Below are 21,909 nucleotides of genomic sequence, written 5' to 3'. Positions count from 1 at the left end.
CCATCTCTACCAAAAATACAAAAATTAGCCGGGCGTGGTGGCATGCACCTGTAATTCCAGCTACTTGGGAGGCTGAGACACAAGAATTGCTTGAACCCAGGAGGCAGAGGTTGGAGTGAACTGAGATCATGCCACTGCCCTCTAGCCTGGGTGACAGAGCAAGACTTTGTCTCAAAAACAAAAAACTTAGTACTGGAAGTCCTAGCCAGAGCAATGAGGTAAGAAAAAGAAATGAAAGAGATTCAAATAGGAAAAGAAGTCAAACTCTCTCTCTTTACTGATGATATGAGTCCATACATGAAAAACCCTAAAGAATCTGACACAAGGCTCCTGGAATTGACAAAATCAATGTACGACAATCACTAGCATTTTTATAAACCAATAGTGTTCCAGCTGAGAACCAATTCAAGAGCACAATCTCATTTACAATAGAGAGGAATCATTTACAAGGAATAATACACAGCCATGAAAAAGAATGAAATAATGACCTTTGCAGCAACATGGATGGAGCAGGAGGCCTTTATACTAAGTGACCTAATGCGAGAAGACAAAACCAAATACAACATGTTCTCATTTATAAGTGGAAGCTAAACATGGAGTATACATGAATGTAAAGATGAGAACAATAGACAGTGGGGATCAATAGCAAGGAGAGAGAGAGATGGGGGAATGGACTGAAGAACCATCTGTTGGGTACTATGCTTACTGCCTTGGTGACAGGATCACTGGGACCCCAAGCCTCAGCATCGTGAAATTATCCCATGTAATAAACCGGCATGTGTACCCTTTAATCTATAACAAAGGTAAATTTTTCTTTAAAAAAACAAACAAACAAACAAACCGAAAAACAAAAACAAAACAACAACAACAACAAAAAAAGTTGGCTGAATGGATTGAAAAAAGAAATCAAGATTCAACTATATCCTGCCCCAAGAAACTCACTTTACAAAGATACATATAAACTGAAAGTGAAGGGTTGGAAAAATATATGCCAAGTAAACAGAAAGCAAAAAAGACCAGGATTACCTGTATTTATATCAAATAGACTTTAAGCAAAAACTGTAAAAGGAAATAAAGAACATCCTTATAGATTGTTAAAGAGGTCAATATAGCGAGAGAAATAAAACTAGTAAATATACATGTACCCAGCACCATAGCACCTAAATATATAAAGCAAATATTACTAGATCTAAAGGAAGAGACCGACAGCAATACAGTAATATTAGGGGCCTTCAACAACCCACTTTGGCAGTGAACGGATCATCCAGATCATCAAAGAAACATCAGAGGTAAACTACACTTTAGACCAAACAGATCTAACAGACATTTATAGAACATTTCATCCAACTACTGCAGAATACATGTTCTTGTCATCACACATGGAACACTTTTCAAGTCAGACCATATGAGAGGCCACAAAACAAGTCTCAACAAATTCAAAAAAGTCAAAATCATATCAAGTATATTGCCCAACCACACTGGAATAAAACTAGAAATCAATAAGAGGAACTTTGCAAGTTGTACAAATACATGAAAATTAAACAATGTGCTTCTGAAAGACCAATAAGTAAAAAGAAAAAAAAAATTAGAAGTAAAATTAAAAATTTCTTAAAACAAATGAAAATGGAAACATGACATACATCAAAATCTATGGGATCCAGCAAAAATAGTGCTAAAAAGGAAATCTGTAGCAATAAATGCTTACATAAAAAAACAGAAAAAAAATAAACAACCTAAAAATGCACCTCAAGGAACTAAAAGAACCAAATTTTTTTTAAAAAAATCAAATCCAAAGTTAATAGAAACAAAGAAATAAAGATCAATGTAGAAATAAATAAATTTAGACAAAAGTGAATAAGATAAATGAAACAAAAAGTTGTTTTTTGGAAAAGATCAACAAGATTCAAGAAATCTTTACCTAGACTACAAAAAAAAAAAAAAAAAAAAAAAAAAAAAAAAAAAGGGAGTGAAGACCCAAATAAATAAAATCAGAGATGAAAAAGGAAAAATGACAACTGGTACCACAGAAACACAAAAGATCATTAGAGACTATCATGAACATTATATGCCAAAAAATTGGAAAAGCTAGAAGACATGGATAAATTCCTGGATACAAACAACCTATCAAGATTGAACCATAAAGAAATAGAAAACCTGAACATATCAATAATGAGTAGCAAGACCAAAGTAGTAATAAAAAGTCTTCCATCAAAGAAAAGCTCAGGACCTGATGATTCACTGTTGAATTCTATCAAACGTTTAAAGAACAACTAATATCAATTCTACCCAAACTACTCAAAAAAGTGAAGAGGAGGGAATAGTATCAAACTGATTTTACTAGGCCAGCATTACCATAATACCAAAATCAGGCAAAGATGTAACATAAAAAGAAAATTCCAGACCAATATCCCTGATAAATATAGATGCAAAAACCGTCAACAAAATACTACAAAACAGAATCCAAAAAACACATTAAAAAGATCTTCCCCATGATCAGGTAGAATTCATCCTAGGGATGTAAGGGTAGTTCAACATATGCAAATCAATAAACATGACATATCAGCATCAATAGAATCAAGGACAGAAACCAAAAAATAAAAAAAAAAAAAAAAACAAAGCTGGAGACATCATACCACCTGACTCCAAATTATACTACAAAGCTATAGTAACCAAAACAGACCGATACTGGAATACAGATACACATGTAGACCAATGAAACAGAATAGAGAACCCAGAAATAAATCTACATTTTTATAGCCAACTCATTTTCAACAAAGATGCCAAGAACCTACACTGGGGACAGTCTCTTCAATAAATGATTCTAGAAAAACTGGATATCCATAGGCAAAAGAATGAAACTAGATCCGTATCTTTCACCATACACACACACAAAAATCAACTGAAAATGGATTAAAGGTCTAAATGTAGGACCTGCAACTATAAAACTACTAGAAGAAAACATTTGGAAAACACTAAGAGGACACGGGTCTGGGCAAAGGTTTTTCTGTGGAAGACATCACAAGTACAGGAAACAAAAGCAAAAACAGACATAGTATCACATCAAGTTAAAACATTTCTGCACAGCAAAAAAAAATCGGAATGAAGAGACAACCTACAGAATGGGAGAAAATATTTGCAAAGTATCCATCTGACAAGGGATTAATAACCAGAATTCATATGAAACTCAGACAGCTCAATAGCAAATAAAACAAAACAAATCTGATTTTAAAATGGGCAAAAGAACTGAACAGACATTTCTCAAAAGACATACAAATGGCCAATAGGTATATGAAAAAATGTTCGGCCAGGCATGGTGGCTCACACCTGTAATCCCAGTACTTGGGGAGGCTGAGATGGGTGGATCACTTGAGGTCAGGAGTTCGAGACCAGCCTGGCCAACAAGGTAAAACCCTGTCTCTACTAAAAATACAAAAAATTAGCCAGGCGTAGTGGCGGGTGCCTGTAATCCCAGCTACTTGGGAGGCTGAGGTAGGAGAATTGCTTGAACCCAGGAGGTGGAGGTTGCAGTGAGCTGAGATCGCACCATTGTACTCTAGCCTGGGCGACAGAGTGAGACTCTGTCTCCAAAAAAAAAAAAAAGTTCAACATGACTAATCAGCAGAGAAATGCATATTACCACATTGAGATATCTCTCCTGTTGAAATGGCTATTATCCTGGAGGCATCATACTACCTCACTTCAAACTATACTGCAAGGCTACAGTAACCAAAACAGCATAGTGCTAAGTACAAAAAGCAGACACATAGACTTGTGGAACAGAATAGAGAGCACAGAAGTAATGCTGCACACCTACAACCATCTGATCTTCGACCAAGTTGACAAAAACAAGCAAGGGGAAAAGCACTCAAATGGAAAGTGGATTCAAACAAGCAATGGAAAAAGGACTCAATAAATGATGCTGCGATAACTGACTACCCATATGCAGAAGACTGAAACTGGACTCCTTTCCTGTACCACAAACAAAAATCAAGTCAAGATGGATTAAAGACTTAAATGTAAAACTAAAACTATAAAAACCCTGGAAGATAACCCAGGAAACACCATTTTGACATAGGCCCTGGAAAAGATTTTATGATGAAGACATCAAAAGCAATTGCAACAAAAACAAAAATTAACAAATGATATCTAATTAAACTAAAGAGCTTCTGCATGGCAAAAGAAACTATCAACAGAGCAAAGAGACAATCTATGGAAAGGGAGAAAATATTTGCAAACCACGTATTCAACAAAGGTCTAATATCCAGAATCTACAAGGAACTTAAAAGGAAAAATACGTAAAAATAAACAAATAAAAATAAAAACTGCTCTCTAATATTAAATTTTAAAAAGCAATTCAGTGGAGGAAAGATAGCCTTTTCAACAAATGGTGGAACAACTTAAGATTCAGAGGCAAAAAAATGAAATTCAACCTAAGGTTCACACCTGTACGAAAATTAATTTGAAATGCTTCAGTCTTAAGCTGTCAAAATTTAAGAAAAAACACTGGAAAAAATCTTCAGAATCTAGGCTTATTCTAGGATAGACAACAGAAACATGATCCATATAAGAAAAAATTGATAGATTGGATTTCATTGAAATTAAAAACTTCTGCCCTATAAAGCACCCTGTTAACAGTATGAAAAGATAAGCAACAGAATGGGAGACATATTTGTTTTTTTTACAAATGACATATTTGACAAAGGACTAGTATCTCGACTACATAAGTAGCTTTAAAAACTCAATGTAAACAAATCTAATTGGAACACGAACAAAAGACATGAAGAGATATTTCACCAAAGATACATAGATGACAAATGAGTACATGAAAAGATGTTCAACATCATTACCCACTAGGGAAATGCAAATTCAACTCACAATGAGATATTACTACATACCTATCAGAATGGCTAAAACAAAAAATAGTGACAACATTGATGAGGATGTGAAGAAACTGCATTACTCATATATTGGTGGTGAGAATATAAAATGGTACAGCCATTCTGGAAATGAGTGGCAGTTTTCTCGAAAACTAAACATATGACTACCATATAATTGAGTAGTACCACTCCAGTACATTTATCCCAGAGAAATAAAGACTATATTCACACAAAAGCCTGTAGATATTTATAGCAGCTTTAGTCACAATAGCAAAAAAGTAGATATAACAAAGATGTCCTTCAACAGGTGAATGGTTAAACAATACCGTGGATACCACATAGCAATAAAAAGGAATGAACTTGATACAGGCTAACAACCTGGATGAATGTCCAGAGAATTATGTTGAGTGAAAAAAGCCAGTTCCAAAAGGTACAATACTATGTGATATTTATGTAACTGCTGTAGTATGAATGCTCGTATTCCCCTCCAGACAAATTAATATACTGAAACCCAATTCCCAATGTGATAGTATTGGGAAGTGGGGACTTTGGGAAGTGATTAGGTTATGGGGAAGGACCTTCCTGAATGGAATTAGTGCCCTTAAAAAAGAGGCCCTAAAGAGCTGCTTTGCCCCTTCCACTATGTGGGGACACAGTAAAAAGGTGACATCTATGGGGAAGAGGCCCTCACCAGACACTGAATCTGCTGGCACCTTGAACTCAGACTTCCCAGACTCCAGAATTGTTAGAAATAGATGTTTGTTGTTTATAAGCCACACAGTTTACAGTGTTTTTGTTCTAGAAGCCTAAACAGGCTAAGATACCATTCTTATAATGACAAAATTACAGGAACAGAGAAAAGATTAGTAGTTGCCAGAAGTGGGAGGAAAGTGAATGTTGCTATAAAAGGGTATCATGAGGAATTCTGGTGCTGATGGAAATGTCCTATCTGGACCTTATCAATGCCAATATCCTGGTTATATTATTTTATTGGATACCAGTGGGGAAAACTGAGTGAAAGGTGCACAGGATGTCTCAGTATTAACTCTTACAACTACATGCAAATCTACTATCTCTTCAAAGATATGTATGTACATATATTTACATAGAAACACATATATATTATCAAAATAGACAACAATTGTATATACATTAAAAAGTGTAAAGATCTTTGATTGTCAGAAAGAGGACAAGAGACTGACTTCACACTATAACAAGTATGCATATTGTAATAGCTAGAGTAACCCTCAAAAAAATAAGTATATAGATTCCAAACTAGGAGAGGAGGATAAATAAAATGATTTTTTAAAAATACTAAGCAAGGTTGGGCGTGGTGGCTCACGCCTGTAATGTCAGTACTTTAGGAGGCCAAGGCGGGCAGATAACTTGAGGCCAAGAGTTTGAGACCAGCCTGGACAACATGGTGAAACCCTGTCTCTACTAAAAATACAAAAATTAGCCAGACATGATGGCACACACCTATAATCCCAGCTACTGGGGAGGCTGAAGCACAAGAATCACTTGCACCCAGGAGGCAGAGGTGGCAGTGAGCTGAGATGGTACCACTGCACTCCAGCCTGGGTGACAGAGTGAGACCCTGTCTCAAAAATAAAATACTAAGCAAGACAAAAAATTTTTTAAGGCAAAAAAAAATGGTAGAAAAGAATGCAAATCCAGTGGAACCAAAGTAAGATGATAGAAATAAATCCAAATATATCAGTAATTACAGTGAAAGCAAATGGAATAAATGGTCCATTGAAAAACAAATACTGTCAGATTGGATTTTAAAAATAATTAAAAGAGGGACATTTTACATGATTTAGAAAGGTAAAAGTAAAAAGATAAAAAGTTATGCCAGGCCAGGCGCGGTGGCTCACGCCTGTAATCCCAGCACTTGGGGAGGACGAGGTGGGCTGATCACCTGAGGTCAGGAGAAACCCCATCTCTACCAAAAATACAAAAATTAGCCAGGCGTAGTGGCGCATGCCTGTAATCCCAGCTACTCGGGAGGCTGAGGCAGGAGAATCGCTTGAACCCAGGAGGCGGAGGTTGCAGTGAGCCAAGATCGTGCCATTTCACTCCAGCCTGGGCAACAAGAGTGAAACTCCATCTCAAAAAAGTTATGCCATGCAAACTTTTTCTTTTCTTTTTTTTGTTAATAAATCCTTTATGAAAATCATATAAATATTAGCCAAAAGAAAGCAAGTGGGGCTAGATTAATATCAGATAAAGAATATTTAAGGCAAAAGTATTATATCTATAAAGAAGTTACTTCTAAATAAATAAATGGTTTAATTCACTAAGAAGATATGACAAGTATGTATCAGTATATAACCTAAGGAAATAGTCCCAAAATGTATAAAGCAAAATTAACAGAACCTAGCCAGGCATGGTGGCATATACCTGTAGTCCCAGCTAGTTGGGAGACTGAGGCAGGAAGATCGCTTGAGCCTAGGAGCTTGAGTGTAGCCTAGGCAATATAATGAGACCCTGTCTCTTAAAAAAAAAAAAAAATGAGAACCACAAGTAAAAATACACAAATCCAAATCATAGTAAATTTTAACATGCTTCTCTAGTAATTCACTGTATAAGCAGTAAAGATATGTAAGATCTGAATATGATTAACTCAGTTAATTACATGGAGATATACAGAAGCCTGTACCCAACAATTGTAAAAACTATCACTATCAAGCAATTCTACTTCTAGGTACATACCCAAGAAAACTGAAAATGTGTGGACACACACCAAGCTGTAAAAGAATGTGCACAGCAGCCTTATTCATAATAACCAAGAAGTAAAAAGAACTAAAATGTCCACATAATAAACAGAATGTACAATACATACACACACACGAAAATTATTCAGCCATAAGGAGTCCTGATACATGCTACAACATGGAGAATCTTGAAACCATTAAGTGAAAGAAGCCACACATGTATTATCCAATTCTATTTATATGAAATGTCTGGAATAAGCAAATCCACAGAGACAAAAAGTAGGTTAGTATTTTCCAGAGACTGGAGGAAGAAAAAGTGGGGAGTGACTGCTAATGAGCAGGGAGGTTCTTTCTGAAAGGATGAAATTGTTTTAGAATTCGAGAGTGGTGATGGTTGCATAACTTTATGAACATACTAAAAACCACAGAAGTGTACTTTAAAGGGAGTACAACACTTTAAAAAGTGAATTTTAAGGTATGTGAATATCTCAATAAAAACATTTTTTAAATAAAAACAATTCCCAAAGGCCTAGAAATTCAGAAACATAATTCAAAATAATTTATGGATCAAAAAATAAATCATATAAAGATCTGAGAACTACAATGTAAAAATATAGAAAAAAGTCATAACAATATTAGAAAAAAAATTTGAGCTGGATAACAAAAATAGTACACATAAAAATTTGTGGCATGAAGAAAAATGGTACTTAGGAAATTTATAAAATGCCTATATGCAACATATAATTGACACAGGACTAGTATCTCGAATGTATTTATAGGATATGCAGAAAATAGAAGAAAGATCTGAAACTATCATAGCAATCAAACCCACAAATCTAGACGTAAGAAAATCATAGAGTAAACCAGCTGGATTCTTCAACCAATAAACTGCAAGAGAAAAAAAAGGGAATAAAGAGGGAACTTACAGACTAAAAGCAACTTAAAAGACATCAATCGATTATTATGTTTAAACTTTATTTGGATCTGATTCAATACAAAGTATAAAAAATAATTAAAACATTTGAATACTTGATTGGATATCAATGAAGACTAGTGAAAAAAATAATGATCTTTTCAATAACCAGTGCTAAACTGGATAGCCATATGAAGGAAAAAAATGAAACCTAATCTCTACCTCACATTCTACACAAACGCCAATTTCAGATGAATTATAGACCTAAATCAGCCAAAAAACAGGCCAGGCAGGCATGGTGGCTCACACCTGTAATCCCAGCACTCTGGGAGGCCAAGGCAGGATGATCACTTGAGCCCAGGCATTCGAAACCAGCCTCGGCAACACAGTGAAATCTGGTCTCTTCAAAAAATAAAAAATTTGCTGGGCATGGTGGTGCATGGCTATAGTCCCAGCTCAGAAGGCTGAGGTGGAAGGATCACTTGGGCCAGGGAGGCTGAGGCTGCAGTGAGCTGTGATTGTGCCACTGCACTCCAGCTTTGGAGACACAACAAGACTCTTAAAAAAAAAAAAAAAAAAAAAAAAGCAAAAGCCATAAAGCTTTTAAGAAGATTACATGATTACATACAAGAAAATCTTCATGATCTTGGAGTAGTGAATGACTCCTTTAATACAAAATATAAAACAATAGACAGAAGAAAGGTCTAAATAGGACATTAAAATTACAAATGTTCATGAAGAATGGAACAATAAGCCACAGAATGGGAGAGTATATATATTCAATACATGTAAATTGACAAAGGACTAGTATGCTGAACATATGAAGAACTGAAATTATTAAGAAAAAGAAAAGGCAATTAGAAAAATAAGCAAAAGACTAGAACAGGCATGTCATAAAATGCTCTACCTCGTTTAAACTTAGGAACAAGCAAATTAACACCACACATATATCATTACACAGCAACAACTTGTTAAAACAGACTAGACCAGACTGGGCAACATGGTGAGACCCTGTCTCTACAAAAAATACAAAAGTTAGCCAGGTGTGGTGGCATGTGCCTGTAGTCCCAGTTACTTGGGAGGCTGAGGCAGGAGGATTGCTTGAGCCTGCAAGGCTAAGGCTGCAGTGAGTCATGTTTGTACCACTGCTCTCCAGCCTGGGCAGCAAAGTGAGGCCCTGTCTCAAAGGAAAAAAAAACATTAACAAAAACAAAAACAACAACTTATACTGACCACACCAACTGTAGGTGAAAATTTGGAATACTAGAAATACATTCTGTTGCTATGAACATTCTTATACTTTAGATCATTCCAAACTGTTTTTCCAGTAACTGTACACTTTTCTCCTATGGAAACACTAATTTGTACAATCACTTTAGAAAACAGTTTGTCATTATTCTATCCTAATACCCAGCTATTCCTCTTCTGGATATATACCTTAGACTCTAGGACCTAGCAAAACAAATGAACATGTACAAGAATGTCCTTAGAAGAATTTTATAATAGCATCAAACTGTACACAATCCAAATATCAATTAGCAGCAGAATAGTTAGTGGGATGTTCATAAATACATCCTATATAAAAATTAAAATTAATGAATTCAATATGCACAAAAGCATGGCTATAAAAAATCAACACATGAAAAATACAGCAAAATGTATATAAAGTTCATTAATAAAAACCATATTAATTAAAAATACATAAACTAAATGATATTATTTGCATAAATAGCTGAGAACACTCTAAAACACACCAAGGAAAAGATTATCACCAAAGTCTATTTTGTGATTATTTCTGGGGGAAAGAAGTGGGTTGTGTTTGGGAGACTGCATATAGGAAGTGCTTAAGGGTCTGTAAATGATCTTTCTACAATTGAGTTGTGGTTAAGTGAATGTTAACTTTACAACTGCACATTGAAGTGTACATATTTTATGTATTTTTATATAATTATGCTTATCTCAACAACCACACACACTGTACACATTACACACACACACACACACACATACACACACACACACACACACACACACACACACAAGCATAGGTTGATTTTTCCATCAAAATTTGAACTGTTATCTTCAGGTAGTAAATTTTACACATTTTTATTTTTAATAATAGGAGTAAATACCTTCCCACAACAATATAATGAACATTACAGGAAAATTAAGGCAACTTATTATTTACAGAATGCCTTTCTGTGCAAAACAGGACACTATACTCTTCCTGCACATTAAAGCATTAAAGATTAAAATAACTCTAAAAGGTACTTATTATCAGTGTCTTTACTGAGGCAATTACCAGTGCTCAGATAAATAAATGTCAGAGCTAATCCAAATATGAAACTTGAAATTTTCCCACCATTCTATACAAATTCCCTCAGCAAACAGAGGAGGTTATTATTTTAGATAAGTCAGGGAAAGACTTTGCAGAGGAAGTAACATTTCTGAGATGGAGAAAACTAGGAGAGGAACAGGTTGGAGACAGGAATCAAAAGGTGTTTTTGGTCATCAGATGCCTACTAGACATTGAAGTGGAAATGTAAAGTAGGTAAAAGGTTAGAGCTCACAGAAGAGGTTCAAGTCAGTGAGAGCTGTTTTTGAAAAATATTAATGACTCAGATAATTCTCAAGAACAAAATTTCTCCCATATTTGAGAATTTATACTGACTCAATTCTTAAGCATACCGCAAATAGGTTCAAATAAATAAAACAGGTTTGAATTTATTCCTCCTATGGGTATACTCCAGTAACACAATTTGCCAGTATACATTAATATGTGATAAACTCTAATCATAACATTCTACATGTTCTTGGCTTCAGATTAAAATAACTGATTAATTTTATAATGTTTTACAATTTTAAAAATTTTTATTAGAGGTAGGGTCTTACTCTGTCATCCAAGCTGGAGTGCACTGGTGCAATCATACCTCACTACAGCCTCAAACTTCCAGGTTCACGCGATCCTCCTCTCTCAGCCTCCTAAGTAGCTGGGACTACAGGCAGGAGCCAAGGCCTCAACCTAATATGCCCCAAAGTTGATACAAATTTTATTAGAAAAACAAAGTTTTTGTAAGTCTAATAGGTAAAGGAACAAAGAATCAGATCTATTTTTCTTATAGCTTCCTTACTCTTCCCTTCCCTCTTTTATTCTTTATCACCTAAAAGCTTGGTCACCAGTAAGTTGAAAAGGTTAAAATATGGCTATGAAAGTTGAAAATATAGAAAAATATTTAAGATGTTCAACAGTAATTTTTAGAGTAAAGTTAGTTAAGCACTAGAGTTTATGCAACACTGTAAAATACAAGTATTTTACTAACTACACTGGAAAAAACACCTACTTGCAATTTTAATTAATCATTATAATTCAAAAACAGGTTTATATAACTGGCCAGGCCCTTTTGAAAATATAAGTACAAATCTTGGGGATATGTTTTGAAGCTGGCTTCGCTTCACAGACTGATAAATCTACTGTCCAAAAGTCACAAGAATTATGTCTTTATTGGTTCATCTTATAATTAAATCAACATGGAAGAAATATGTACTTTTTGGATTAAACAAAATGTTTTGATAAAAATGAGATACGTGTGTATAAAAGCTGGAAAACTCATGTCCCCTGAAACTTGGTTTCCACCAGATGAGTTTCAAATTCAGATACTAAACATACATGAAGAAATAATCAAATGAATTCTATTCATCCTTTCCCCAAAGTTTTGCTTACAATTAAGATATAGGTATTATTTGTATGCCGAACAAACAAAATAAATTGGAAGATGTTTGGATAAACAGGGAAGTGAACACTTCAGGAACTACTGTTTGCAGTTTGCAGGACAGGATAATCTTCTCTAGGAAGAATAATGTCAACATAGCAGCACTATATTCACCAGGATTCCCCAGAGCCAATGGTCCGATCATGTGGCAGGAAGCCAAACCTTCTGGCTGCTCACAATATCAATCAGCTTCCCTTTAATCTTCAGGAAGTGTCTCTTGAACTCCAATCCATCACCCTATATTAGAAATAATATTAAAAAATTATGTCAAAACAAAAACAAAAACAAAATTCTGTCCTAAAATCAATCTCTTTGTAGTGGTAACAAGAGACAAACATCTTTAGGTATGTCTAGCTACCATTTTCTTTTAGGTCTGTTTATGAAGACCAAATATCCTGGCAGAGAAAATTGTTACACAAATAATTCTGATGTGGTTTCATGCCCATCACTGTTCCTACTGCACTGAGCTCAGAGAGCAGATAAACATGGCATCCTATCTGTTTCAGGTGTTGGTATATCTGGACCTAAGTCATTACATTCCATAGGCAGTGAGGGTTTGGAAACTAACGATAAGCTATACAACTAAACTGAAGTCTTGTTGTCATAACACTATTGACCAAAATCAATAGATTTAGTTATGAGAAGAATTTCATTATACTACGATCTTAATTTAATTCTGTAGCAAGCATCTGAAAAACAGTATTGCAGCAAATCTCTAATACAAAGAGTACGGCGGCAAATGCTCTAACACAGCAGCTACCCCTCCAATCCTCTTTAGAGCCACATACGATCTCTCAGAAAATAGAGAAAAATGTTATTTTGGTTTTATATATCAAGGGCTGTAATACTATCATCTTAGAATCAATGATTTCTAAAGAAATCATCATAAATATGAACAAAAAAATCTATGCATAAAATAGCAATCACAGAATTATTATAACTGGTAAAGGTTCATTAAATTATAATGAAATATTTGTAACAAATCATAATTTTTATTAAAAGACAAATCAAGAAAAATATTAAAATGCTTCGAAATATTAATGTGATCACTGAAAATTTAGAATTATTTTTATTTTCTCATTTTTTGCTTATCTACATTTTTCACAAAAGCAGAAATTTTTTTTTTTTTGAGACAGAGTCTCTTGTATTGTCACCCAGGCTGGAGTGCAGTGGCGTCATCTCGGCTCACTGCAACCTCCGCCTCCCAGGTTCAAATGATTCTCCTGCTTCAGCCTCCCAAGTAGCTGGGATTACAGGCACCCACCACCACGCCTGGCTAATTTTTTGTATTTTTAGTAAAGATGGGGTTTCACTATGTTGGCCAGGCTGGTCTCAAACTCCTGACCTCGAGATCCACCCGTCTCGGACTCCCAAAGTGCTGGGATTACAGGCATGAGCCACCACACCTGGGAAAAACTTTTATAATAAGGAAAATGTCATTTGAAAAAAACAATGTTCGGGAAAAATAGATAACGAAAACACATGCTCATAATATTAAATGAAAAAAGCAAGTAACCTATTTACAAATGCCACATATATACAAACATAATGCCATTAAAAAAATTCATATAGAAATATTTCCATAGAAAGAATACAATAAAACATAAAAATACCTTAGAAAGCCGGAAGTCAACCAATATTTTATCATCCATTTCTAACAAATTCACTTTGAAAATGAGTTTATTGTTTCTCCTATCAGTTGTTGATACAGTAACCTAAGGCAACAAAAATAAGGTTAAGCCACATGGGTGAGTAGATAATAAACTAGTAAACCCACTATGAAGAACAGAATAGAAATTTCTCAAAAAACTACAAATAAAACTACCTGTATGTTCCAGCAATCCCACTACTGATCCAAAGGAAAGGAAATTATATGGAAGAGAAATTTGCATCCCTACAGCATTATTCACAATAGCCAAGATATGGAATCAACCTAGGTATCCAACAACAGATGAGTGTAGGCCAGGCACTGTGGCTCACGCCTGTAATCCAGCACTTTGGGAGGCCAAAGCAGAAGGATCGCTTGAGACCAGGCTGGGCAACATATCGATACCTCATCTCTACTAAAATTCCCAAAAAATTAGCGGGCCCCAGCTACTCAGGGGGCTGAGGCAGAAGGGTCACTTGAGCCCAGGAGGTTGAAGCTGCAGTGAGCTATGATTGCGCCACTGCACTCTAGCATGGGCAACAGAGCGAGACCCTGTCTCAAAAAAACAAAACAAAAAGCCAAGCAAACAGATAAGGATAATATGATATATATACACAATGAAATACTACTCAGCCATATAAAGGAATGAAATCCTGTCATTTGCAGCAACATGGGTGGAACTGGAGGACATTATGTAAAGTGAAATAAGCCAGGAACAGAAAATTAAACATCGCATGTTCTCACTCATATGTGGAAACAAAAAAACTGTTAATTTCATAGAAGTAGAAGGCAGAACAGAGGATACTAGAGTCTAGGAAGGGGAGAGGGAAGGGAAAGATAGAGATTCGTGAAAGAATACAAAATTACAGCTAGATAGGAGTAAGTTCTAGACCACTGTAGGATGACTATACTTAACAATAATAGAGTTTCAAATAGCTAGAAGGATACTGAACATTCCCATCACTGAACATTCCCATTCCCACAATGTTTGAGATTATGAATATGCTAATTATCCTGATCTGATCATTATACATTATATGAATCAAAACATCACTACACACCCCATGAATACATTACAATTATTGTATCAATTTAAAAAAATCTGCTGGCTACCTCCATAACAGGAGTAATACTAAGTATGCTGATAATCTCACTCATTCCAGAGTCTCTCTTCTCCCAGTGGGTATGTGTGTCCCCAACCCAATCTATCAACAGGGGTGCACAGCTCCTAGGGATTGAGTGTATATGAACTCATAGCAACAAAACTGTCTTTTACCAAAATACCACTGAAAGAAGAAACAATCGAAGATGAAAACATAATGGGAGGAAAAACAAGATTATTAAAACGTGAGAAAGAAAAAGGCCTGACTTGTGGCTGAAAAGCTAGAGCGGCAATTAGAAGATGGCAAAGGTCTTGAGAGGCCTTCAACTTCCACTTTCAGTCTTTTAGAACGTTCCTATGGCATGGAAAGACGCTCAGCCTAGCTGAATGATGCGGAAAGAAAGACTCAGCTAACAGACAGTGCCAAGACTCCAAATATGGGAGTAAGGATGTTTTAGACCACCCGCCACAGTAAAGACATCAAATGACTACAGCTGGATGAGTTAAGCCCGAGCAAGATCAGCAGATGTGCCCAAAAAAACACAGCCCAAATTACAAAAGTTTTTGTAATAATTCTTACTTCAAGAAACTATGAAAACACACAACTATACCACGACTGTGCAGCACTGAAATAACCCACTATGTTCTGGGAAAATTAATACAAGATATTCAACTCAACACATCTGAATTAAGCTCTTAAACTTCAAAGACAAAGAAAATACTTCAAGAACTGAGAGAGAGTGAATCAAGGAGTGATGTCAGTGAAAATGGCAGAGAAAAGAACTCCAGAAGTCCATTACTCCACAAAAGCAATTTTAAAAACCTGCCAAAGCCTGTCAGAATCAACTTTTTCAGAACATTGTAAACTAGCTAAAAGCTTGCAGCAACTTATTCAAAACAAGTGAAACGCAGTAAGAACAGTGAGCTTTCTGGCATTTGAACTTACCCTGTTTATCCCCTGCTCCTCACTTAGTAGCAGCCTTGAAAATAACAGTTCATATTTAAGGTATAGGTCCAGGTGGGAGCAGAATAAACCTCATTTACAAACTATCTTAAGCCGATCTGACCCTCTAAAATGACCTGATCAAAAGGCTTGTCCTGGCCAGGCACAGTGGCTCATGCCTGTAATCCCAACACTTGGGGAGGCCGAGGTGGGTGGATCACCTGAGGTCAGGAGTTCAAGACCAGCCTGACCAACATGGTGAAACCCTGTCTGTACTAAAAATACAAAAATTAGTAGGGTGTGGTGACAGGTGCCTGTAATCCCAGCTACTTGGGAGGCTGAGGCAGGAGAATCGCTTGAACCCGGGATGCGGAGGTTGCAGTGGGCTGAGATCGCACCATTGCACTCCAGACTGGGCAACAGTGCAAGACTCCATCTCAAAAAAAAAAAAAAAAAAAAAGAGGCTTGTCTTTATTTCACCTTTGTAACTCTAACTCACCTTGTGCTAAAGCTGCTCCTGAGTAGCGTTTGCTGAAAACACTCACAGGAAAATGCTTTAGTCTCTGTTGCCTGAAGCAATGAAAGCAACTGGTGCAAACTGACTACCCAAGAAGTTTGGAAGAAGAGGTTAGGGAGTGAGATGTTTCTGGGGAATAGGACTCTGAAAAGGTCCAACATATACCTGGGAATCTAAAAAGACACACCCATGACCAGGGCAGTACATATGCTTAGGAAAGAGCTGAGAAGGCCCCTAAGCTCTACATGTGCCCTAACTTTGCATTTTGCACAAGCAGATAGCGAAGGCTGAAGCAACGTTGTAAACTTCTTGGTTGAGTATTGCAGGTGTGCCCCAACACAAATACAGAACACTCTGCAGATTTTTTGTTTTTGGTATACAGAATTTAAGGAAATCTCTGTCCAATCATTAGCTGACCACTAAAACTAATGGGACAGAAATTGTACAGCCATGCATGACAAACAATACCAACTTAAAAAAATTATATAAGAAAAATCACTAGGGCCGGGCACGGTGGCTCACACCTGTAATCCCAGCACTTTGGAGGCTGAGGCAGATGCATCACCTGAGGTCAGGAGTTCGAGACCAGCATGGCCAACATGATGAAACCCCATCTCTAATAAAAATACAAAAAGCCAGGCACAGTGGCAGGTGCCTGTAGTCCCAGATACTTGGAAGGCTGAGGCAGGAGACTCACTTGAAGCCAGGAGGTGGAGGTTGCAGTGAGCCAAGATCACGCCACTGCACTCCAGCCTGGGCAACAAGAGCAAAGCTCCATCTCAAAAAAAAAAAAAAAAAAACAAACACCACTAAAAAAAACAAACAACTACATCAAGCGGTAACAAACACTGGCAAGAGGGGAAAATCTGACTTCTAGAGTTGCCACATATTGCCACAATATGTCCAGTTTTCAACAAAAAATTACAAAGCATGTAAGGAAACAAAGTATGGCCCTTATAAAGGAAAAACAGCAACCAAAACTGTCCCTGAGAAACATAAAGAAAGAAGAATAAAGAAAAATGAACAGAGTCTAAGAACTGTGGCACATCAAGTATACCAACAATAAACATAATGAGTCCAAGAGGGAGAGGAGAGTTAGATACAAAAAAAAAAATCTGAAGAAATAGTGGCCAAAAACTTCCCAAGTGTGATTAAAAACATTAATTTACATATCCAAGAAGCTCAATGAACTCCAAACAGAATGAAAAAAGAAATCCACACCAAGATACACCATAGTCAAACTGTGGTCAACAGAGAAACATAAAAGCAGCAAGAGAGCAGCAACGTCTCACATAAAAGAGATCCTCAGTAAGATTAACAGCTGATTTCTCATCAGAAACCACAAAGGCTAGAAGGCAGTAGTGGCATAATCAAAGTGCTGAAAGACAAAAGCTAATAAGAATTCTATATCCAGCAAAACTACCTGTCCAAAAAGTGGAAGAGAAATTAAGGCACTTAAACTGATAGGAATAGATACTACACTTGATCTTAGCCAAAAGGCTAAGAAGGGATTTTTTTTTTTTTTTTTTGAGACAGTCTTGCTCTGTCACCCAGGCTGGAGAGCAGTCATGCAATCAGATCACGACTCACTGCAGCCTTGATCTCCCATGGCTCAGACTATCCTCCCACCTAAAGCCTCCCCAGTAGCTGGCATTACAGGTGCACACCACAACGCCCAACTAATTTTTAAAATATTTTTAGTAGAGATGGGGGTTTCACCATGTTGGCCAGGCTGGTCTCAAACTCCTGGCCTCAAGCGATCTGCCCACCTTAGCCTCCTAAAGTGCTGGAATTACAGGTGTCAGCCATGACACCTGGCTAAGGCACTTTAGATTCAAAGACACAAATAGGTTAAAAGGAAAAGGAAAAAAAAATAGACCATGGAAACAATAACCAAAAGAGAGCTGGTAGCTGGGTATGGTGGTACATGCCTGCAGTCCCACCTACTTGGGAGGCCAAGGCAGGAGGGTCACTTGAGCCCAGGAATTTGAGGCTGCATTGCACTATGATCGTGCCTGTAAGTAGCCACTACAGTCTAGCCTAGGCAACATAGTGAGACTCCATCTAAAAAAAGGAAAATACACAAGATAGCTGGTGAGCTGATGTGATATACTAACATTAGACAAAATAAACAGACTGATGAAAACTGTCAATTTAGCTGGGCATGGTGGTGCACACCTGTAGTACCCACTACTCAGGAGGATCACTTGAGCCCAGAAGGTCAAGGCCAGCCTGGTAAACACAGAGAGACTGCATCTCTACAAAAACATTTTTAAAAAGTTAGCTGGGTATGATAGTGTACACCTGTAGTCCCAGCTACTTAGGAGGCTGAGATGAGAGGATCACTTGGGCACAGGAGGTCAAGCTATATTAATACAGGGAAAAAAAATCCACATGATTATCTCAATAGACAGAGAAAACATTTGACAAAATCCAATACTCTTTCATCATAAAAACAAAAACCCCACAGCTAACATCATACTTAATGCTGAAAGACTCGAAACTTTCCCCTAAGATCAAGAACAAGACAAAAACTCTATTTCTGTTCAACATAATGTTGGAAGTCCTAGCCAGGACAACTAAACAAAAAGAATTAAAAGGCATCTGGGTTAAAAAAAAAAAAAAAAAAGTAAAACAATTTCCTGTATCTCTATTGATAAACAATGTAATTTTTTTTTTTTTTGAGACGGAGTCTTGATCTGTCGCCCAGGCTGGAGTGCAGTGGCGCGATCTCGGCTCACTGCAACCTCCGCCTCCCAGGTTCAAGCGATTCTCCGGCCTCAGCCTCCCGAGTAGCTGGGATTACCGGTGCCCACAACCACGCCCAGCTAATTTTTTGTATTTTTAGTAGAGACGGGGTTTCACTATGTGGGCCAGGCAGGTCTCAAACGCTTGACCTCACGATCCACCTGCATCGGCCTCCCAAAGTGCTGGGATTACAGGCGTGAGCCACCACGCCCTGCCAAATAATGTAATCTTAATATATTAAAAAACCTAAAGAATTTGTCAAAAAAACTACTGGAGTTAATGAATTCAGCAAATTTTCAGGATACAAGATCAATATACAAAATTCATTTGTATATAGCAATGAACAATTTGAAAATAAAATTTTAAAAAATTCCATTTACATCAGCATCAGGATAAAAAAAAAAAAAGAATAAACAGGATTACATTTACCCTAGGAAGTGCAAGACTTGAACACTGAAAACTACAGAATATTCTTGAAAGAAATTAAAGACCCTAAAAAAATGGAAAAAAAAAGGCCCCATGTTATTGGACTGGAAGAGTTACTATTAGAGGTTTAGCATCCTTAATCTAAAATCTGAAATCCAAAATGTTCCAAACTCCAAAACTTTTCAGGTGCTGACATCATGTGACAAACTGAAAATTTCATACCTGACAGGTTTGCTTTCTGATAGTTCAATGTACAAACTTTGTTTCATGCACAAAATTATTTAAAACGTTGTATAAAATTACCTTCAGGCTATCTGTATCAGGTATATATGAAGCATAAATAAAATTATTCATGTTTCAACTTGAGTCCCATCTGTAAGTTATCTCAATATGCATATGCAAATATTCCAAAATCCAAACAAATGTAAAATTCACAAAACTTTTGGTCCCAAGCACCTTGAATAAAGAATACTCAATATATACTAAAATGGAAATACTCCCCAATGTAATCTCTTCTAAAATTCCAAATTTTTTTCTTGCAGAAATAAGATAATCCTAAAAGACAGAAAAACAAGGGGCCACAAATAACCAAAATACCTTGAAAAAAAGAACAAACTTGGACAACTCATACTTTCTAATGTCAAAATTCACTATAAAGCTACAGTAATCAACATAGTGTGGTAATGGCATAGCACAGACATATAGATCCATGAAATAAAAGAATTGAGTCCACGGGGGAAGAAAAATAAAAGGGAAAAAAAAGAATTGAGAGTCCAGAAATAAACCCATACATCTATGACCTGTTTATTTTCAACAAAGGTGCCAAGACCATCTAATAGGAAAACATATCTTCAACAAATGGTGCTGGAATCTGAATATTCACATACAAACATTTGAATTTGCACCCTACATCATACTATATACAAATATTAACTCAAAATGGACAAAGACCTAAATGTAAGAGCTAAACTTTAAGACTGTAGTCCCAGCTGCTTAGGAGGCTGGGACTCCTAAAAGAAAGCATAAAGTATAAATCTTTACAATCTTACATCAGGCAACAGTTTCTTAAATTTGACACTAAAAGCATAGGCAACAAAAGAGAAATTATAGATCCACTGGAATTCATCAAAATCTAAATGAGTACATCAAACCACACTAACAAGAAAACAAAAGAATGGGGGAATTTTCTCCCACAGAATGGGATAAAATATTTGCAAATCAGGTACCTGACAAGGTTCTAGTGTCCAGAATATAAAAGAACTCTAACAACTCAGCAATAAAAACAAGCCAGTTAAAGCATGGACAAAATATCCGGATAGTGTTATAAAGAAATGGCCAATAAGCATATAAGAATATGCTCAAGATCATTAGTCTTTAGAGAAATGAAAATCAAAAGCAAAATGAGATAACACTTCATACACACTAGGATGGCCATAGCAAAAAAGGGGAGGCAGTAAGTGTTGGCAAGGTTGTAGAGAAATTGGAACCCTCTTACATTACTGATGGGAACATAAAATTGTACAGGTGCTTTGGAAAAATCATTTCACAGTTTCTCAAAAAGTTAAATGAAGAGTTACCATATGCTCCAACAATTCTATTCCTCCATATATATCTAAGAAATTGAAAACATATGGTCACACAAAAACTGGTACAAGATTGTTCATAGCAGTATTATTCATAATGACGAAAAAGTAGAAACAACCCAAATGTCCATGAGTGGATGGATAAACAAAATTTAATACATACCCACAATAGAATATTATTCAGCCATAAAAAGGAATAAAGTACTGATAAATGCTATGAACCTTGAAAACATTATGCTAAATGAAAGCAGAAAGACCCAAAGGACTACATGTTATATGATTCCATTTACATAAAATGTCCAAAAAGGCAATCCCTAAAGACAGAAAGTAGATTCGAGGTTGCCGGGGAATGGAGCAAGAAAGGAATAAAGAGTGACTCTAGGTGGTACAGAGGTTTTTTGTTTTGTTTTTCTCGCTCTGTGGTGATGCAATGTTCTGGAATTAGGGGCGATGGTTGCACAACCTTGTGAAAATACTAAAAAGCACTGCATTTTACATTTTAAAATGGTTAAAGTGACGGTTCTTATGTTATGCAAATTTTATCTCTGAGTCTACCTGAAAGAAAGTGAATCACCTATGTGAGTGAGAAGACTATCAGGCTGACCTCAGATTTCTACACAGTAACAGTTCCCCCTAATTTTTAATTTTGAAAACTCGAATCTACA

At 36.3% G+C, this 21,909-nt stretch overlaps 1 protein-coding gene and 1 pseudogene across 18 annotated transcripts in view; both read right to left on the bottom strand.

The window, feature by feature from the left end:
- The window catches only part of CHEK1 (checkpoint kinase 1), a 50,990-nt gene that overhangs the window by 8,465 nt on the left and 20,616 nt on the right, over nt 1-21,909 (bottom strand). For 6 of the 18 annotated variants that reach the window (XM_001146525.8, XM_001146296.8, XM_009424443.5 and 3 more), the window contains 2 exons: nt 13,891-13,992; nt 10,589-12,514 (listed from right to left, as the gene is read on the bottom strand). In XM_001146525.8, the coding sequence (XP_001146525.1) occupies nt 12,419-12,514; nt 13,891-13,992 (198 nt within the window). In that variant the 3' untranslated portion in view covers nt 10,589-12,418. Of the gene's footprint in view, nt 1-10,588; nt 12,515-13,890; nt 13,993-21,909 lie in introns of those variants that run through there. The other 12 variants (XM_063783492.1, XM_063783499.1, XM_063783495.1 and 9 more) reach the window with 3 other exon arrangements.
- LOC112204945 (U2 spliceosomal RNA) lies at nt 17,858-17,999 on the bottom strand (annotated as a pseudogene).

This window comes from Pan troglodytes, chromosome 9 (assembly GCF_028858775.2).
Source record: "Pan troglodytes isolate AG18354 chromosome 9, NHGRI_mPanTro3-v2.0_pri, whole genome shotgun sequence".
Taxonomy (NCBI): domain Eukaryota; kingdom Metazoa; phylum Chordata; class Mammalia; order Primates; family Hominidae; genus Pan; species Pan troglodytes.
The sequence above is the reverse complement of the archived record's forward strand: the minus strand, read 5'-3'. Positions and strand labels throughout refer to the sequence as shown.